Raw genomic sequence first — 21,770 nt, 5'->3', positions numbered from 1 at the left:
AAAACTATATCTATCAAACGTTTCACCATTGCAACATTTGATAGGCTACAGTCACATTCACAGTGGTTGTCTGCAGCTTGCTAGAGTGGAACTGACAAAAGCAATATGTTAGGGGTAGAGGGGTAGAAGGTGTCTACAGTACGTTTGGGGGGAGTATTTGGTTGGGGGAGTATTTGGTTGGGGGGAGTATTTGGTTGGGGGAATATTTGGTTGGGGGGAGTATTTGGTTGAGGGGAGTATTTGGTTGGGGGGAGTATTTGGTTGAGGGGAGTATTTGGTTGGGGGGAGTATTTGGTTGGGGGAGTATTTGGTTGGGGGGAGTATTTGGTTGAGGGGAGTATTTGGTTGGGGGGAGTATTTGGTTGAGGGGAGTATTTGGTTAGGGGAGTATTTGGTTGGGGGGAGTATTTGGTTGGGGGAGAATTTGGTTGGGGGAGTGTTTGGTTGGGGGGAGTATTTGGTTGGATATTTGATTTAAAATATTTGATTTGAGTGAATGTTGAGTGAATGGTAATTCTGGTACTTTGATCAAGAGGACACAAATACCCTGTATGTTAGTTGTTTCAAGACGTGATTTCAAGATTTTATGTTTGATTCAAAATAAACATGTTTTCTTATTGTCTTGTGTATCATTAAAATGACATTTATTCAAGGTATTGGAAAGAGAAGTCTGAGAGGGCCATGGTGTATGTTTGAGATCCCATCTGAGTGTTCAGAATGTCTAGACTTGGAACATATGAGCTATTGATCTCCCAGCAGTTGGCTTGTTCAATTAAGACTGATAAAGGTTTTGTGAGACTTCCAAGGGAGGTGTTCTGAGTTCTAACCTTTCGATAATCTAATAGCTATTTAATGGCATAATCTGAGCTGCTAATAGAATAACATGGCTCTCAATTTGTGTTGATTTAATTTGGACTGGATTTGCACTTGCCATTTAAGCAATGCTTGCAATTATAAACACCTGCTTCAAACATCCAAATCCACTATTTCACTATTTCAAGGTAGAAAAATACAGATAATTTTGTTGAGTAACAGATCAGTTTGTTATATTAATTAGAGAATGTCATCAATAATATTACGCAAAGTCAATGTAATGAAATATCCTAACATTATGCAGTGTCCTCAAAATGCTCGGATATTTCATTACATTGACTTCGCGTAATATTATTGATGACATTCTCTAATTAATATAACAAACTGATCTGTACTCAAACTGTATAAGTTTACATAACTGATTGACGTTTATTGATATATTCTGAGACAACCCAGCAGTACCATCAACACAGAAGGTATATATTTACCCAGCCTCTTGGTAGCCCAGCTTGGTTTCTGAGAATCCTAGTCTGTCATTAGGTGTTGATAGCTGTGTTGAGCCCCTGTGATAGCATTGTAACTGACACCTGCTGTGGTGTCCGCCCCTGGACGTTGCCATGACACTAATGACTATACTCCAGGGACCTTTGCACAGCAGCACCACAGATTGCAGGGCAGCGGTGATCAATGAAACCAATAATAAAGGCCTAATAGGAGAGGAAATGAGGGCCTAGCACATCCTCAGTCAGCTGAGGAGAGGACAGCAACACATCACACAGCAACACATCAACGTGGTCTTGTGTGAGAACCAGAGCAATGCAGCAGCAAAGGAAAAGTAAGCTGTGTGTTTGTGTGTGTGTGTGTGTGTGTGTGTGTGTGTGTGTGTGTGTGTGTGTGTGTGTGTGTGTGTGTGTGTGTGTGTGTGTGTGTGTGTGTGTGTGTGTGTGTGTGTGTGCGTGCATGCGTGTGTGTGTGAGTGCGTGCATGTGTGTGTTGAATGCTACTCCCTCAAATCTTGAAAATCTTATGAGAAAATGTCTCCTCTGTCCCTGTTCATCTCTAGCGGATACAGGACGATCAAATCTCCATATCTAAGAACTAAGAACACATGCAGCTCCTTGATTCTCTCAGAGATCGCTGCTCATTACATAAACAGACGTATGAAAGAAAGAGAATGAAGTGAGAGGGAAAACATGAAGGAAAGAGGTAGAGAGAGAGAAATGGAGAGAGAGAAAGAGATAGAGAGAGAGAAATGGAGAGAGAGAAAGAGATAGCGAGAGAGAAATGGAGAGAGAGAAAGAGATAGCGAGAGAGAAATGGAGAGAGAGGGAAAACATGAAGGAAAGAGATAGAGAGAGAGAAATGGAGAGAGAGAAAGAGATAGCGAGAGAGAAATGAGAGAGAGAGAGAGAGAGAGAGAGCGAGAGAGAGAGAGAGAGAGAGAGAGAGAGAGAGAGAGAGAGAGAGAGAGAGAGAGAAAAAAAATAGAAGAAAAAGAGAGAACGAGGGAAAGAAGGAGAGAGAGAAATCTGTTGACTCAGTCAGTGTGATCTCTCCCAGAGCGTGCAGCGGCCTGATGGTCTTGTTCCTGTTCCTGGAGCCCTGTGGGAGCAGGGGGTTTATGTCCCCCACACAAGGCCTGACTGAAATGTACAATGAGATTAGAAGTGTTGTCAGAGAAAAATCACTGTCTATTCTAGAGCTCCCACTGCCTGGGTCTCTGTGTTTTTCATTCAGTCTGTCTAGAATCAACTACAGTTATACTGGGATATAGTGGCTCTCAGGGGAGTATGGACCTAAAGCTCTTTGATAGAGCCAATGTTAATACACTAATGAGTATTCAAGATCTGTGAAGATTAATACAGTATGGGAGAATACACAAAGGACGGCATTTTCTGGTAAATAAATGCAAGAAGATATGCTGTAAGAGGAACCAACTTGACTCCATTAACTTCCCATTGTTACCAAGGTTAAAGGGGTTGACGAGAGAATTGAAGGTCTATGAATAATTTTTACAGTACGGTAGAAACAGTGGTTAAGTGGAGGGTAAACACACGTAAACGTTGTTTACCTAACTTTTTCATTTTGCCCAACAGTTTACCCACCTTTTGCACAAAAACGCATTGAAAGTATAGGGAGAGTAACTTTATTCACCACAGACGGCGATCAGAGTTTACCCACCTAATATTTACCACTACATCACTGGGTAGAAAGAATGAGAGTGCAATTTTATGCTAAAAGCAGGAAAATATGATATAACGGTAACTGACTGTATTCAAGTTTAGATGGATTTACGAGAGAAAAACATTGGAGAAAATCCAAGGATGTTGATTACATAAACACACGAGACATCAATGCAGATCAGCATTTTGGTAGAGGGTCTTTAATCTGCTCTCATTGACCGCCTGTCATGCACTCTTAGGTTGCGTCCCAAATTGCTCACTATTCCTTATATAGTGCACTACTAAAGTTTGGAATGCAAGCTTAGAATGTTTTGTTTGTGCCTCCCTGGCGCTCTACTCTGTACTGCACATCAGCTGCAAGATAAGGATGCTGCTGTATGACCCAGTCATTTCAGACGACTTCCTTTGGGCTGCAGAAGTAATCTTCACACAGAGCACTGGAAAGGAATTCTTTGAAGTGCAAACGGATTGGGCTTTTTGTGTCAACTTCAAACGCAGCATCTAAGCTTTTTTTATATGCCTTTCTGTAGAGCAATCGGTATATGGGCGGACGGCTTCAAACATTTTGGGGATACTGCACAAAAGTTTTAATGACAGTGGCCCACTTCACAGCGGAATTGCTTGAGTATGATTAGGGTTGCAAAATTCCTGAAACTTTCAATACATTTTCTGGTTTTCCTGAAATTCTGGAAAGGAGGGTTCCCGGAACCAGGAGGGAATAAGTAGGAAATCGTAAACCTCCAACCAGGATATCTGGAAAACCTGGGAATTTATTGAAAGTTCCAGGAATTTTGCTAACCTAAAATTAAGTGTCATATACACCGGTACCATGCAGAGATGCAATAATAGTCAGTAAAAACACTTTTAGATTCACTGTTTAATAAAGGCCTTTGTTGCCTGAACACGTTCTGCTTAGCATGTAAGCAGATTGAGCCACGTCATCAGAATCTACTGAATGGTAAAAGTCACTCTTCAATGAGACAAGGGTACAGAAGCACAAAGACACACTGTAAGACTGTGACTCTGCAGAAGTCCAAAGCTTATCTATTCCTCAAGCCACTCCAGGACTTTAGACTTCATACTGGTCAGTCTTGGTAAGATGTAGAGTGAGTAAGCAGGGGTTTCAGGGCAGGTGATAAGAGTGAGTGTGTGCAGTTTGCTGTCCAGTCACTGCTGTACACTAACTAAATATTGATTTATGAAGACCTGCCATACTGTAGATGCCATTAATAATACATTTAAAAACAGTTATTTGCTGTTTATGAAATGCTTAAGTGTACAATGTCCACTTCAAAAAGTGGCCAGACTAAATAACCAAGCTTCTAAAAGGTTGAGCCTACTTCTAACACATTTAGTCTCTGATGAAAATACTTAATTTGACACAGTTCATATTTGGCACTGTAGGTCAGCTCATTCCCATGGAGAAACATGTTAAAAGGCTGGTTTATTTGATATTTTAGCTACTGTGACAGAGGAGGGTCAGACTCAAGACACACATCAGAGGCACAGGTCAAGGAAAGGACAGGACCCAGGGTACTCAGTCATATAGAACAGGACAGAATCCAGGTTACTCACGAATTCATCTTGGCACCCAGAACCAAATCGGCTACTTGTTAAGGCTGTCACAAGAGATTACTCACTCATAGAACAGGGACAGAACCCACTGTACTCACTCATAGAACAGGAACAGGACAGAACCCACTGTACTCACTCATTGAACAGGGACAGAACTCACTGTACTCACTCATAGAACAGGGACAGAACAGAACCCACCGTACCCACTCATAGAACACGGACAGGACATAACCCACTGTACTCACTCATAGAACTCTGCAGCCGGCGTCATCTTGTACTTGGCATAAGACGTCCCGTTGCCCAGGAAGGATCCGTTTAGTAGCTTGGGGTCTGTGCAGTTCGGACTGTTCCAGGCATTGCCACAATGGAGCCAGGGCAGCTCACTGGTCATAGAGGAGAACAGGTAGTACAGAGACCAGGCTATGATGACGTTGTAGTAGAAACCCACATACAACGCTATGATGATCACAGTGTAGCCCACGCCTGAGGGAGGAAGGGAGGGCAGAATATGAGTGAGAGAAACAGAGAGAGAGAGAGAGAGAGAGAGAGAGAGAGAGAGAGAGAGAGAGAGAGAGAGAGAGAGAGAGAGAGAGAGAGAGAGAGAGAGAGAGAGAGAGAGAGAGAGAGAGAGAGAGAGAGAGAGAGAGAGAGAGAGAGAGAGAGAGAGAGAGAGAGAGAGAGAGAGATGGTTACATAGGTTACATTGGGCTACAGAGGGTGAAATGCTGCTACTCCTGTATAATGTAAATCATAAATGTGTATGTAGCATGTATCCACAAGACTTTGGACAGCAGAGACCGCTGAAAACCAAGCACGGCAGTGGAATACCAGCTAGTAAAAAAAAAAAAAACTTGAGGAAATGTGAGGATTCAACCACTTATTTCACCTGATTCAATGTATTATTTTAGCAAAATGTGATGTGCTATAACTTTACCATCAGAACAGGCAGCAGATGGACTTAACAATGTCAGTTTAACATTGTTATACACTCTAATGTACTGACTGAGGTTTTCACACATACAGTACATCTTGCACGTCTGTTCTTGTCATGTGTAATAAGATCATATCTGTCTGGTTCTCCAGTATTCATACAAATCATTTATCATTTTTCATAACTTGCAAGAACAACAATATACAATAGACTTTATGTGTAACATACTGTAAATGTAAAACACTGCCTGTAAACTTCTGGCTAAGCTTTCAGGTTCAACAGTTCAGATGCCATGGTGTGTGTGGTAACAGTATGCCATGATGATAAGGCTGTCAGTAGTAAAACTAATAAACAAACTGCCTTTATGTGTCCATCTACATTACAATGCATATCTATGTTTATACAGAATATCTACTGTATGTTTATTGTTGTACAGTATGTGTCTTGGCATTTACTGGATACTTCTAAACAACCACATCTTTACTTCCTCTCTCCTCTGATCAAAGCTTTTGAAAAAGTGGACAGGGAGAGCTGAAGACAGGAAAATGAAGAAGAGAGGTATATACGAGAAAGGAGAGATGGAAGAAGACGATTATAGGGGAAAACCACTGGGCACAAACTGGTTGAATCAACATTGTTTCAATGTAATTTGTCAATGTATTGTGACGTGAACTCTATGTGTAAAATTCATTGGATTTGCAAAAACTGTTAGTTTGAAATTTCAACCACAGGATTATGTCATCATGGTTACCAATTTTCAGCATAGACAAAGCTTGTATAAAATATGTTGAATTTGTATGTTGAATTACATCCACTAGCATGAAAAAAACAACAGGCTGGGCAGCACCTCCTACTGGAGAATGTATATATCTACAGCTATCCCTTTGGGCTCCCATCCAGGGTTTGTAACCAAGCCCAGCCGTGCTTAGCTTTGAAATGTATCACTGACTATCACCATTGTGCTATCGTGAGTGTTAGAGCCGATTTGGGCATATTTTGTATAAAAGACTGAACATACTGAGCTCCATGTACATTTGTGTAAATATATTAAATATTAATGTATATGATGAAATATTAGGTACGTACCTTTATGATTTATTTACTGGATTGAGATATATTCATTTGTTATTAGTGTAACTCAGTTTTTGGCCCCCCCTCTTGCCCATTCATTGTACTGTGTTAATTGTGTTAGTATAAAGGCAGGAAGTTGGGCCTTCGGGGGGAGGAGTCCTTGCTAGATGCGGGAGCGGTATAGTTTTTTGACCATATAGACATACAGAAATACAGACAGACAGGTCATATTATATTATGTATTTGCATTTCAAGTAATCTCTGCTTTAAGTTGATTGGAGAATACCTTTTTGTTAGATAAGAAGAATAAACATTTTTTGTTGCACTATATCCCTGGATCTCATTGAATGTTTGGCCGTTTGGAAACGTTGAGTGTGGACTGTATGCGTCCGAAACAACCCCGCTTCAGGCTAGGGCAGTGGCTATGGTAAAGAGGAAAGGAAGCCACTACATTCAAGTCAAAAAACTCCGTGAAGGATTACTACCGGAAGGAAATCTCCGGTTCGGACACACGCTGGATTTTGTTCTATTTGTAATTGCATTCGGACCATAAGGACAGCTCGCTTGGAAGGATTTGAACTCCTAGATTTCGCCAGCCGTGAGTAACCACTGCGAATGAATGAGCTGCCCTGTTCAAGGCGATCGTTTGATCATGCATATTATGGAAGCGCAAATGTGCTTATAATTGGAATGTTTGATAAACTTGGGAATGGAATTCAAAATACAGCGCTGTGAAAACAATTAAGAAGTTTAAGTTTGGGAAACACAGATCCTATGCACAATGTAGCCTAATCATATATCTAATATTTGGCCTAACGTGGAAATGCAATCCATCAACGCAACGAATGCAACCTAAGGATCTAAAGATACTGCGTGTTAAAACTTAATTAAAGGGACAAAACCTCAACGGGATGAAATGTTTAAAACGCATCTAAAATGCCAAACTTGCACATGTGCAATTCAAAATGGGTCAATATGCTGAAATGGATGACTGTGTTTTTAAAGATTAAAGGAGGTCTAAAGGGGCATTACGTTTAACAATCAAACCAACAACCGTGTCATTGTAAATTGAGTGAACTAAAAGTGAATGATGGAGGAGGAAATCCCAAATAAGACTCCACTGGAGAGGGCAGAGGAGCATCTAAATTCACTCTATGCAGCCCGGAGAGGCAAACTTGGAGTGTGTACACGCAAAATGAATGAAATAAAAGTCCTTCTTGTTGATGGAGGAAACATTGCAACTGTGAATGAGAGTCTTGAAGCATTTGATGCTGTGCTCAATGACTTTAAGAAGGCTCATGAATCTGTGCTAGAGCTGGTCACAGAGGAGGAACAGGAACAGGAGAGCATTAACTATTATCAACCAAGAATGAGAACTTATGAACGGCAGGTAGCTTAGTGGTTAAGAGCGTTGTGCCAGTAACCGAAAGGTCGCTGGTTCTAATCCCCGAGCCGACTAGGTGAAAAATCTGTCGATGTGCCCTTGAGCAAGGCACTTAACCCTAATTGCTCCTGTAAGTCGCTCTGGATAAGAGCGTCTGCTAAATGACTAATTATAATTATTATTTCCTGAAAGAGGTGGAAATATGGAAAAAGGCTGAAGTTGAGCCACAAACGCTCATTGAACCACATGACAGCATTTCCAATGTGTCAAAAATATCAAGTAAAACTAAGTATTCTAAGACTGCTTCCTCAGTGTCCTCTGAACGCCTTAAAGCCGAGGCAGAACGAGCAGCTCTACTAGCTCGCCAAGCATCATTACAAGACAAGCATGCATTGGAACTGGAGAAAGCTCAACTGAATGTTAGGATGGAAAAAATGGCACTGGAAACGGACATAGCAGCATATAATGCCAAACTGAAGGTCCTGGAGAGTACCGAGTCAACTTCTCAATCCCATTCTGTGGCAGCCCATTTACTAAGCCAAGAAGATGGAATGAACTCTTATTTTGAGAAACAGGAACCAGAGGTCTATGTGGAACCTGAACCATCACCTGTTGAGTTTGCTGCATTAGGTGCAGTTCCAAAGACCCCACTACAAAGAGTTTTACAACAACCGACCACAAAGCCATCAAACCCTATTCCGAAAACAGTCGTAAACCACACTCTTCAGCAGCCAACAGCAAGGTCTAGCAATCGACACAGAATCAACACTGCGGGTATCAGCCATAATACCAGCCATGATAACCTCTCTACTGTCATGCAAAGGCAGAATGAAATTGCTGACCTCCTTGTACTACAGCACAAACAAGCCACACTCCCTGTTAGGGAGATACCTATGTTTGACGGTGATCCTCTAAACTTTAGGCCATTCATGCGTGCATTTGAGCATGGTATAGAAGATAAGACAAGCAGTCACCAGGATAGGCTCTATTACCTGGAACAATACACCTCTGGTCAGCCCAAGGATCTGGTCCGTAGTTGTCTGCATATGGAAGCCAGAAGAGGCTATGCAGTAGCTAAGAGGTTGTTAAAGGAACACTTTGGCAATGAAATCAAAGTCACCACTGCTTACATGGAAAAGGCTTGGAACTGGACAAACATCAAACCCGATGATGGAAAGGGACTGGGTGGTTATGCACTCTATCTAAGAGGTTGCTGTAACGCTATGCAAGACCTACAGAACATGGAAGAGCTTAATCTTCCCTCCAACATAAAGCTGATCATGTCAAAACTTCCCTACAAACTAAGGGAAAAATGGAGGTCTATGGCATGTGATATTTTAGAGAGAAGTCACCTGAGGGCCCAGTTCAGTGACCTGGTAACGTTCATGGAAAAACAGGCCAAAATACTGCAGGATCCGTTGTATGGAGATATTCAAGATCCCCTGTACAACAAAAGGTTTTTAAAACCCAAAACAGAAGCTGACTTTAAACAGCAGTTCAAGTCCAAGAGTAGGGGAAGCAGCTTTGCCACTACAGTAGCTGTAGTGGCAGATTGTGACTCTGAAAAACCTTTAAAAGAACAAACATTCAAAGTAAAGAGACCAGGCACCTACCCTTCTGATGCTCCCAGTATCTCATGTATATTTTGTGCTGGTGCGCATTTATTGGTCGACTGCCAACAGGTGAAGGCACAGCCACATGAATTCAAGGTTGAGTTTCTGAGATCAAAAGGCCTTTGTTTTGGCTGTTTGATGAGAGGACACTTAAGCAGAGAATGTAAAAGAAGGATGACCTGTCAGAGCTGTCAAAGAAAGCACCCCACTATCCTGCACATTGAAGGAAGAGAGAGATTTAGATCTCAAAAGGCAGATATGAGTGGTGTAGCAGTAAAGCGGGAGGAGACTGTCAGCAGTGCTCTTGTTTCACTGGAAGCTGGTGAAGATACCGGGGCGGTACAGATTGTGCACTTGCAATTGTGCCAGTTCAAGTAAAGGTGGCAAATGGAAGCAAGTCTGTGTTAACCTATGCGTTTCTCGATTCTGGTAGCTCAGCAACATTTTGTACGGAGAGACTCATGAGGCAGTTGCAAGCTAAAGGCAGTGCGACTGAAATTCTGCTACGCACAATGGGGCAGGAGAGTCCTACCAAGAGCTTTGAGATATCTGGATTAGAGATTGGCAATGTGGAAGGCGACACATTTCTTGCATTACCAAAGGTCTACACCCAACATAAGATCCCAGTGACAAGAGAGAACATTCCCACTCAGAAAGAGCTCAAAAGGTGGCCATACCTGAAAGAGGTTCAGTTGAAGGAGATTGATGCTGACGTCGAACTTCTGATTGGCGTAAATGCTCCAAAGGCAATGGAACCCTGGCAAATCATAAATAGCCAAGGCAACGGACCGTATGCAGTGAAAACCCTCTTTGGATGGGTGATGAATGGTCCTCTCAACAGTTGTACCATGGCAGAAGAATCCGGGCGTCCTACGGTGATGGCCAATCGTATCTCAATGGCCGACCTGGGGGTTCTTCTTGTAAATCAGTACAACCATGACTTCCCTGAGAGAGAGTATGAAGAGAAAAGTGAGATGTCAGCTGAGGATCGTAGGTTTATGGAGATAGTATCAAGCTCCATAACCCTCAAAGACCATCACTACTACTTACCGTTGCCCTTTCGCAACAAAGATGTAGTCCTGCCAAACAACCGTGACATGGCAAAGCAGCGGGCTCTAAATATTATCAGGAAGTTCAAGAAGGACAAAGGTTACGCTGCAGAGTACAAAGGCTTCATGGAAGAGATGATAACAAAAGGTTACGCCGAGAAGGTACCACAAGAACAGCTCCTCAGAGAGAAAGGCAAGGTATGGTACATACCACACCATGGCGTTCACCATAAGCGCAAAGGAACGATACGAGTGGTGTTTGACTGTTCATCATCCTATAAAGGTACATCTCTTAACAGTGAACTCCTTCAAGGCCCTGACCTGGCAAACACGCTTATAGGAGTCTTGCTAAGATTTCGGCAAGAGCACATTGCCATGATGGCAGACATCGAAGGAATGTTCCATCAAGTACGTGTCCATGAAGATGACTTAGACTTCCTGCGATTCCTATGGTGGCCGGATGGTGATACTAACAAAAGATTGGAGGAGTACAGAATGACAGTACATCTTTTCGGTGCTATATCCTCTCCAAGTTGTGCAAACTTTGCACTGCGAAAGACTGCAGAAGACAACTGTGAGGGGTACGATGAAGAGGTGATTCAAACAGTCAAGTCCAACTTCTATGTTGATGACTGCCTCAAGTCAGTGGCCACAGAAGAACAAGCCATAGCTCTCACAAGAAACCTCAGGGATGTGTGCTCTCAAGGTGGGTTCAAATTGACCAAGTGGGTCAGCAACAGCCGCACTGTACTAGCTTCTATCCCTGATGAACACAAAGCCAAGCAGATAAAAGAACTGGACCTGGACAGAGAAAAGCTGCCTGTTGAAAGAGCACTTGGAATCCGATGGAACATTGAAAGGGGATGTGTTTAACTTCCAGGTCACTGTCAAGAACAGACCCCTTACAAGAAGAGGTATTCTCTCAACTGTCAGCTCTATTTATGATCCATTAGGTTTCCTCGCCCCATTCGTATTAAAGGCAAAGCAAATTCTTCAAGTGCTCTGCAAGCTAAAGTGTGGATGGGACGAAGTCATCCCCGAAGAACACTCTATTTCATGGAAGAGATGGCTCTCAGAGCTGGACCAGCTCTCCAGATTCCAGATCAACAGGTGTATGATGCCGGAGAACTTTGGTCAAATCAAGACCGCACAGCTGCATCACTTCGGTGATGCAAGTGAACAAGGTTATGGCACGGCAAGCTACCTTAGGTTCACAAACGTTATGGAAAAGGTCCACATCGCATTCATACTGGGGAAATCAAGGGTGACTCCACTCAAGCAGATGACGATCCCCAGACTGGAACTTGCTGCAGCAACATTGGCAGTGCGAGTGGACAGGATGTTAAGGTTGGAGCTCCAGATTGAACTTGAGGAATCAACTTTCTGGACAGACAGCCAGTCGGTGCTAAAATACATCCCTAACGATACCAAGAGATTCCATACTTTTGTGGCTAATAGGGTTGCTATGATCCGTGACCTATCGAAAGCAAAACAGTGGAGGTATTTGAACTCCAAACACAACCCAGCCGATGATGCCTCAAGAGGATTACATGTTGAAACTTTCCTGAACTCAAAGAGATGGCGCAAAGGACCAGAATTCCTGGAGAAAACAGAAACACAATGGCCGAAAGTCCCCGAGGAGCTTGGCTCCATCCCTCCAGATGATCCAGAGGTGAGAAAAGACGTCATCGTAAACAGTACATGTGTGGAAGAAAAGAGTCCGACCAGCAAACTGATTGAGTACTATTCAACATGGAACAGCTTGAAGAAAGCAGTTGCCTGGATGCTGAAACTGAAGAGACTTCTACTACAGTTAAGCCAGAAAAGGAAAGTTCTCACCCAAACTGATCCAGGATCAGATCAGAGTCTGACAAACTCACTGAAGGAACAAATTGACAAGTTCAAACTGACGTTTGGAAAAGAAAGTCTGTCTGTAGATGACCTAGATGAAGCAGAAAAGGTCATCATTCGATTTGAGCAACGACAGCACTTTAAACAAGAAATTGCACTAGTTGTAAAAGGAAAACAATGTGCCAAGAGAAGCGGCTCAATCTGTAAGCTTGATCCAATAGTCGACAATGGCATTCTGAGAGTAGGAGGAAGGTTAAGCAAAGCTGCTATGCCTACGGAACTAAAGAATCCTATGATCCTGCCCAAAGACTCCTACATCTCCAGACTGATCTTACTCCACATCCATGAGCAGGTTGGCCACTCTGGGAGAGGTCACATGCTTTCTAGACTTCGCCAGCGATATTGGATACCCTGTGCCAACTCCTTAGCAAGGAAGATCCTTAAGAGCTGTGTCTTCTGCAGGCGGATGCAAGCTAGAGCTGGGGAACAGAAGATGGCTGACCTTCCACAAGATCGGGTAGCACCTGATTTGCCGCCTTTCACCCATGTGGGCATAGATTACTTTGGCCCCATAGAGGTGAAGCGAGGCCGCGTTCATGTGAAGCGGTATGGTGTGATCTTTACTTGCCTTGTGAGTCGAGCTGTCCATCTAGAAGTTGCTAGTTATCTGGATACTGATTCCTGCATCAATGCCCTGCGCAGGTTCATCTGTCGAAGGGGCCCAGTAACAAGTATCAGAACAGACAATGGCACCAACTTTGTTGGAACACACAGAGAGCTAGGAGAAGCTCTGAAAGAGCTGGATCACAACAAGATTCAAAATAAATTACTGAAGGAAGGAGTGACATGGTCATTCAACCCTCCCTCTGGAGCCCACCATGGGGGTATGGGAGAGGTTGATCCGACTGGTGAAAAAGATCCTCTATTCAGTCCTTAAAGAGCAAGTACTGGATGATGAGGCTTTGCAGACAGCCTTGTGTGAAGTTGAGGCGATTATGAACGACAGACCAATCACTACTGTAACAAATGACCCTAACGATCTAGAACCCCTGACTCCGAACCATCTGCTTCATCTGAAAGCAAAGCCAGTCCTGCCACCAGGACTATTCCAGAGAAGTGACCTATACTCACGAAGGAGATGGAAGCAAGTACAATATATCACTGACCTCTTCTGGAAGAGATGGATCAGGAGTATCTTCCACTTATGCAGGAGCGGAACAAGTGGAACAAAACTAAGAGAAACTTCAGTCCTGGTGACCTTGTGGTCATCGTCGATGACACCGCCCCAAGGAACTCTTGGCTAATGGGGCGTGTGGTGAAGGCTTTGCCAGGGCCAAAGGTCTTGTCCGGAGCGTCATGGTTAAGACTAAGACCAATATCCTACAGAGACCTATCAATAAACTCTGTCTGCTCCTTGAGGCGACGAAGTGAGACACACACACACACACACACAGTGCTCCATCTTTGAATCACGTGCACCTCTGATTCGTTGATGTCGTACTCTTACATTCTTTGATGTCATACATTTTGTGGACGTCAAACTCTTGAAATTTTTTGGAAGTTGAACACCTTTACACTTCAACTCAGACTGAGATCTATGGACTATTTTCCTATATGGCACCTTGTATATTTGTATATAGCTATGAACTGTAATGGTGCTCTGGTATAGAATGTTTTTGTATTGGCTCTACGTTTGAATATTAAGTAATTGTTGTGCATTCAGTGCAGTCAACAATTAGGGGGCGTATGTTAGAGCCGATTTGGGCATATTTTGTATAAAAGACTGAACATACTGAGCTCCATGTACATTTGTGTAAATATATTAAATATTAATGTATATGATGAAATATTAGGTACGTACCTTTATGATTTATTTACTGGATTGAGATATATTCATTTGTTATTAGTGTAACTCAGTTTTTGGCCCCCCCTCTTGCCCATTCATTGTACTGTGTTAATTGTGTTAGTATAAAGGCAGGAAGTTGGGCCTTCGGGGGAGGAGTCCTTGCTAGATGCGGGAGCGGTATAGTTTTTTGACCATATAGACATACAGAAATACAGACAGACAGGTCATATTATATTATGTATTTGCATTTCAAGTAATCTCTGCTTTAAGTTGATTGGAGAATACCTTTTTGTTAGATAAGAAGAATAAACATTTTTTGTTGCACTATATCCCTGGATCTCATTGAATGTTTGGCCGTTTGGAAACGTTGAGTGTGGACTGTATGCGTCCGAAACAACCCCGCTTCAGGCTAGGGCAGTGGCTATGGTAAAGAGGAAAGGAAGCCACTACAGTGAGAATGATTGTTGCGAGACCTCCACTTAAAAACTAAATAGATTCTGTTGCTATTAAAGTCATTCCAAAGGCTGGGTTTAACAGAGATTTAACATATAACATCAACGATGCTATTTAGGCCTTTATAGCCTTTGCATCAACACATATTGTTTCAATTCAACTTCAAAATATACAATAAATAGGCCTAGGGTTTGAAGCTTTGCTTGATTTCAAATGTAATCTACAAGTTAATAATGTATATGTTGGATTCAACGGCTCCATCTCAACCAAAAATCTAAGTTATAGAATAGGACTAAATCAAATACAACTTTATTTATAGTGCATTTAAAGTTTGATTTGATTTGATTTAGTCCTATTCTTTAACTTAGATTTTTGGTTGAGATGGAGCCGTTGAATCCAACATATACATTATTAACTTGTAGATTACATTTGAAATCAAGCAAAATTGGAATTAAAGCCAGACTCAGTGGCACAGATGGAACTATACAAGCAGAAGATACATCTCCTTCAAATGGTGATACTGTAACTATAAATGTCTTCTTATGTAATCATATCTTCACAATTTCTATAATAATCTGCCCGGAATCTCGAACGGCATTGATCAATTGTGGACAATGGCCAGGAGACTTGAGAAGGTGAGAGAGGAGGCAGAGGTTAGGAAAGAGATGGAAGAGAGAGATGGGAGAGAGAGAGAAAGTTCACCTTTAAAGACAGGGCAGATCTTCCAGACTGTAGCAGCGCCTTCCCTGTTGTACTGTCCCAGGGCTAGTTCCATATAGAACAGAGGCATCCCAGCAATCACCAGGAACAGAATGTAGGGGATCAGAAAGGCACCTGAAATCACGACAAAAACCCACAAAACAATGTTTTTGAACGTGATCCTTTTGGCATTTGTGTTGCAGCCCAAGACAACATATTTAGCATTTTGTGGGTGTTTTTCACCCTAGCAATTTGTGTTGATGATGATATCTAAAGAAAAATAACACGAAACAGACATCAACATGGACTCTCCAGGCACAGACAGTGAATTGCTTTTTATGTTCCAGTGAATTCTAGGAAGAATTAAATTCCCTTTGGTATTTGGTATTTTGGTATTTTATTAGGATCCCCATGAGATGTAGTAAAAGCAGCAGCTACTCTTCCTGGGGTCTACACAAAACATGAAACATGACATTATACAGAACATTAATAGACATAACAGAACTACATAAAAAAATGTAAAGGCACACGTAGCCTACATATCAATACCTACACACAAACTATCTAGGTCAAATAGGGGAGAGGCGTTGTGCCGTGAGGTGTTGCTTTATCTGTTTTTTGAAACCAGGTTTGCTGTTTATTTGAGCAATATGAGATGGAACGGAGTTCCTTTATCTAGTATAATTGAAAATATCTTTGTATGCAACATTATAACAAAGAGCTGAGCGTTGGGCTGCATTATAGCCTTTCAGAAAGCGCTAAATGAACATGACCCACAGCTGAAGAGTTGGCACCACAGGACACAACACTGCAACACACAGTTCACCAGATAAAGATACACATGTCTATTTTTACCCCGGGAAGTGGAATGCTGCCAAAGGGGACAGGAAATCTAGTAAACACTAAAACCGAGCACACAGCCATGTAATCTCCATAGACAAACATTGGCAGTAGAATGGCCTTACTGAAGAGCTCAGTGATTTTCAGCGTGGCACCGTCATAGGATGCCACCTTTCCAACAAGTCAGTTCATCAAATTTCTGCCCTGCTAGAGCTGCCCCGGTCAACTGTAAGTGCTGTTATTGTGACTCTGCCACAAAGTGGTAGGCCACATAAGGTCACAGAATGGGACCGCCGTGTGCTGAAGTGTGTAGCACGTAAAAATCGTCTTCCCAGAAGAGTGGAGACTGTTATAGCAGCAAAGGGGGGACCAACTCCATATTAATGCCCATGATTTTGGAATGAGATGTTCGACGAGCAGGTGTCCACATACATTTGGTCATGTAGTGTATGTATTAATTTGCGGATGTCCATAACCATTTTGTATGATATGTTACGAATTACAATTCTTATTATATGTTACGAATTTGGAAAACGTACAATATGTTAAGAATTTGCCAAATGTACAATATGTTACAAATTTGCAAAACGTATGACATGTTACAAAGTCTAGCTAGGTGGCTAACGTTAGCTAGCTGGCTAACGTTATCTAGGTTAGGGTTAAGGTTAGGATTAAGTTTAGGAGTTAGGTTAAAGGTTTAGGGGAAGGGTTAGCTGAAAGGGTTAAGGTTAGGGTTAGATAAAAGGGTTAAGGTTAGGGGAAGGTTAGCTAACATGCTAAGTTGTTGCAAACTAGCTAAAAAGTTGCTAATTTGCTAAAATGCTCAAGTTGGCTGTGATGAGATTCAAACTCGCAACCTTTGGGTTGCTAGACGTTGGTGTTATATGCCCACCGACCCTGACCATCTGTTTTGTGTGACCACACCAAAAGTAACATTTCATACTAATTTGAGTGTACCGGATTTATGTTTACTATGTTAAGTCTAGCTTATGAGACCAGGATGTTGCTCTTAATGGTCTAGATGGTCTGAGCCCATTCAATCCACCATTCAGTCCGGCCCTGGTTTGATTTTTTTTGGTGTAAATATTTGTTATTCTTTTATTTCTTTATTTAAATTTGGGGGGGAAAGGATCTCAATCAACATTGAAATTACTAAAATCAAATCGAAACTGTGTAGAAATGATACTGGACCTACATGTATTGTCTATTCACTCCCTCCAACTTGCTAACAGTCATCACAATGAGGATAGAGGACAATTGTCTGGCAAATTTTGACTGTGGGGAAATATAATACATTTTAAGCATGGCCCTCTGGACCTCGCTGAAGACCGAATGCCGCCCGCGAGGAAAATGTTTTTTTGACACCCCTGATCTAGACACTTTTAAATTAAGTCAATCATTATTAACATATTTGCAAAACTATCATTATTAACATATTTGCATAGCTATCTGCTCAACTGTGAGTATTTAAATATTTCCTGACATGTGCCACCAGCAATAAGGCGCCTATGAGCCAGCAGCTGGTGTGAATGGGTTATGAGCCAACCCTTTACAGTAAGATACAGTAGCACCCAGATACAGTGAATGTATTTGCAGTTGACTCAACCACACTGACCTGAATGAATTTATGCAATGAGGTATATCCGTTTTCCTCTTACAAGCAAAGCCTCTTGGCTCAAGAAAGGCTGCGCACTGTTATTTGGGGATTTCAAAATATGTACTGGTACGTTTGGTAGCATACAAACTAACAGATTGGCACATTTTATCATAAGCTCACTAAGAAAGTTATTTCACAACAGTAAAACAAAGTTGATATTAGTTCCAAAGCAGTCTCGCCTTGCCATACCAAGCCTGGTTCTCGACGAGGATAGTTCCAAAGAAACCTGGGAAAGTCTTAACAGAAGTCTTTACAGAAGATATAACAGTTCACTCACCTCCTCCATTCTTGTAGCAGAGGTAAGGGAATCTCCAGACATTGGCCAAGTCCACTGCGAAGCCTATGACGGACAGGAGAAAGTCTATTTTCTTTCCCCATGTTTCCCTCTCCTCCAGCTCCTCAGCGGTGCAGGGGGTGCCGTGCGTGCTGGGGGTGGGCATGATGGTCGAACTGGTATACTGGACCCCATTCTGGTCCTTCAACAGTATCAGTTCCACCTCCTTCTTCTCCACATTGCAGGGTTTCAGCGGGGCGACTGATGACAGCTTGTGGTCTGACAGGACCTGGATGTTCATCTTTTCTCCGGTGTCGGTGTGAAGCTCGCCGACGGCCTTGTGCTCTCACGGCACCGAGGAAGTATCGGTGGCGGAGATGATGCTCGCGCTGCGGTGAACCGTGATGACGATGGGAGTCCCGCTAGCGTGGAAAGGCAAACTCCGCATAAGTGACTCTTCTCTCCACGAACCACAGTGGACTCCACCGCATTCATCGGCTAGAGAGGTAACAAAAAATATATAAACATTCAGAAGTTTGGAGAGGTGGAATAGTTATGAAAAGTTATGTTTTATAGCTACACTAGCTCACAGAGGGGAATAGCCAAAAGTATTTCCTTGTTTCAGATACTTTAAATCATATAAACTACTAGTCATGCTATTGGTAACTTACAAAATGTTAAAATAAACTTAATTAACAGGTGAACGTCGTAGAATAGGTTTAGGCTATTCTATTGGTTCTGCGTATTTCTCATAATCCCCGTGCGCATTTGTTGAACGCAGCTAAGCAACATAGGGTATTCAATCAAATTGATACAAACTGGCAGCAATACACCATAAAATATAAGTAAAAAGTTCAATAGTATAGTCAGTGATGTATAGTATCGTTATTAAAGCACATTAAAGCCCGTATAAGTAGAAGAGGAGCGACGGTTGGTCCATACTTGTGAAGCTACGGACACCTCTCCATGACCCGTTGCTGCTGTTGTCCTGCTGCGTCTGAGGAGAGACTGCCCATTCTGATGGAACTTTAAGACTCGCCTTCTCAGGAGAGAGAGACGATATACATTCAAAGCTTTTAAATCGGGTTCCTCTCTCTCTCTCTCTCTCTCTCTCTCTCTCTCTCCACGTGATATTTTATAATTTAACATTTTCTTTCTGCTCCTCCCTCCCTCACTTCATTTTGGAGCTTTATTGGCACACGGTCGCCGCTGGGGTGAAGTGCGCCCGCGGTCTCACCTCGCCAAAACAGCAGCACCAGTCCTAACGGAATATACACTACATTACCAAAAGTATGTGGACACCTGCTCGTCAAACATCTCATTCCAAAATCATGGGCATTAATATGGAGTTGGTCCCCCCTTTGCTGCTATAACAGCCTCCACTCCTCTGGGAAGGCTTTCAACTAAATGTTGGAACATTGCTACAGGGACTTGCTTCCATTCAGCCACATGAGCATTAGTGAGGTCAGGCACTGATGTTATTCTGTGCAGGCCAATCAAGTTCTTCGACACCAATCTCAACAAACCATTTCTGTATGGACCTCACTTTGTGCACGGGGGCATTGTCATGCTGAAACAGGAAATGGCTTTCCCCAAACTGTTGCCACAAAGTTGGTACGGGCCTAGCCCGTACCATGAAAAACAGCCCCAGACCATTATTCCTCCTCCACCAAACTTTACAGGTGGCACTATGCACTGGGGCAGGTAGCGTTCTCCTGGCATCTGCCAAACCCAGATTTGTCCATCGGACTGCCAGATTCATCACTCCAGAGAATGCATTTCCACTGCTCCAGAGTCAAATGGCGGTGAGCTTTACACCACTCCAGCTGACGCTTGGCATTGCACATGGTGATCTTAGGCTTGTGGAAACCCATTTCATGAAACTCCTGACGAACAGTTCTTGTGCTGATGTTGCTTCCAGAGGCAGTTTGGAACTCGGTAGTGAGTGTTGCAACCGAGAACAGACGATTTTTACACGCAACGCGTTTCAACACTTGGCGGTCCCGTTCTGTGAACTTGTGTGGCCTACAACTTCGCGGCTGAGCCGTTGTTGCTCCTAGACATTTCCACTTCACAATAACAGCACTTAGATTTGACTGGGGCAGCTCTAGCAGGGCAGAAATTCGACGAACTGACTTGTTTGAAAGGTGGCATCCTATGACAGTGTCACGTCGAAAGTTACTGTGCTCTTCAGTAAGGCCATTCTACTGACAATGTTTGTCTATGGAGATTGCATGGCTGTGTACTCAATTTATACACCTGTCAGCAACAGTTGTTGCTGAAATAGCCGAATCCACTAATTTGAAGGGGTGTCCACATACTTTTGTATACAGTGCATTCGGGAAATGTATTCAAACCCCTTGACATTTTCCACATTTTATTACGTTACAGCCTTATTCTAAAATTGATGAAATTATTTTTTTCCCTTCATCAATCTACACACAATACCCCATAATGAAAAAGCAAAAACAGGTTTTTAGAAATGTTTGCAAATGTATTAAAAATAAAAAAACAGAAATATCTTATTTACATGAGTATTCAGACCCTTGCTATGAGACTCAAAATTGAGCTCAGGTGCATCCTGATTCCATTGATCATCCTTGAGATGTTTCTACAACTTGATTGGAGTCCACCTGGGGTAAATTCAATTGATTGGACATGATTTGGAAAGGCACACACCTGTCTATATAAGGTCCCACATTTGACAGTGCATGTCAGAGCAAAAACCAAGCCATGATGTCGAAGGAATTGTCCGTAGAGCTCCGAGACAGGATTGTGTCGAGGCACAGATCTGGAAAAGTCTCTGAATGTCCATGAGTGGCCCAGCCAGAGCCCGGACTTGAACCCGATCTAACATCTCTGGAGAGACCTGAAAATAGCTGTGCAGCGATGCTCCCCATCCAACCTGACAGAGCTTGAGAGGATCTGCAGAGAAGAATGGGAGAAACTTCCCAAATACAGGTGTGCCAAGCTTGTAGCGTCATACCCAAGAATACTCAAAGCCTGTAATCGCTGCCAAAGGTGCTTCAACAAAGTACTGAGTAAAGGGTCTGAATACTTATGTAAATGTAATATTTCCGTTTTTATTTTTAATACATTTGCAACAAAAAAAACACCCTGTTGTTGCTTTGTCATTATGGGGTATTGTGTGTAGATTAATAAGGGGAAAAACTATTTAATCCATTTTAGAATAAGGCTGTAACGTAACAAAATGTGGAAAAAGTGAAGGGGTCTGAATACTTTCCGGATGTACTGTATATAGTGTACATACAAGGAGGAAGGCCCTCAAAATTGTCAAAGACTCCAGCCACCCTAGTCATAGACTGTTCTCTCTGCTACCGCACGGCAACCGGTACCGGAGCGCCAAGTCTAGGTCCAAAAGGCTTCTCAACAGCTTCTACCCCCAAGCCATAAGACTCCTGAACAGCTAATCATGGCTACCCGGACAATTTGCACTGCCCTCCACCCCACTCCATCCCCTTCTTTTACGCTGTTGCTACTCTGTTTATTATTTATGCATAGTCACTTTAA

At 42.5% G+C, this 21,770-nt stretch overlaps 1 protein-coding gene across 1 annotated transcript in view; it reads right to left on the bottom strand.

The window, feature by feature from the left end:
- Positions 1 to 19,295, bottom strand: part of slc6a2 (solute carrier family 6 member 2) — a 42,516-nt gene extending 23,221 nt beyond the window's left edge. Inside the window, exons 1-4 of the mRNA XM_041895414.2 lie at positions 19,182 to 19,295; positions 18,243 to 18,737; positions 15,472 to 15,603; positions 4,817 to 5,054 (exon numbers count right to left, since the gene is read on the bottom strand). Coding sequence (XP_041751348.1) covers positions 4,817 to 5,054; positions 15,472 to 15,603; positions 18,243 to 18,540 — 668 coding nt within the window. The 5' untranslated portion in view covers positions 18,541 to 18,737; positions 19,182 to 19,295. The remainder of the gene's footprint in view (positions 1 to 4,816; positions 5,055 to 15,471; positions 15,604 to 18,242; positions 18,738 to 19,181) is intronic.
- Positions 19,296 to 21,770: the final 2,475 nt, after the last annotated feature.

The sequence above is a fragment of the Coregonus clupeaformis genome, chromosome 15 (assembly GCF_020615455.1).
Source record: "Coregonus clupeaformis isolate EN_2021a chromosome 15, ASM2061545v1, whole genome shotgun sequence".
NCBI lineage: Eukaryota > Metazoa > Chordata > Actinopteri > Salmoniformes > Salmonidae > Coregonus > Coregonus clupeaformis.
This window is presented reverse-complemented; position numbering and strand designations above follow the sequence as displayed.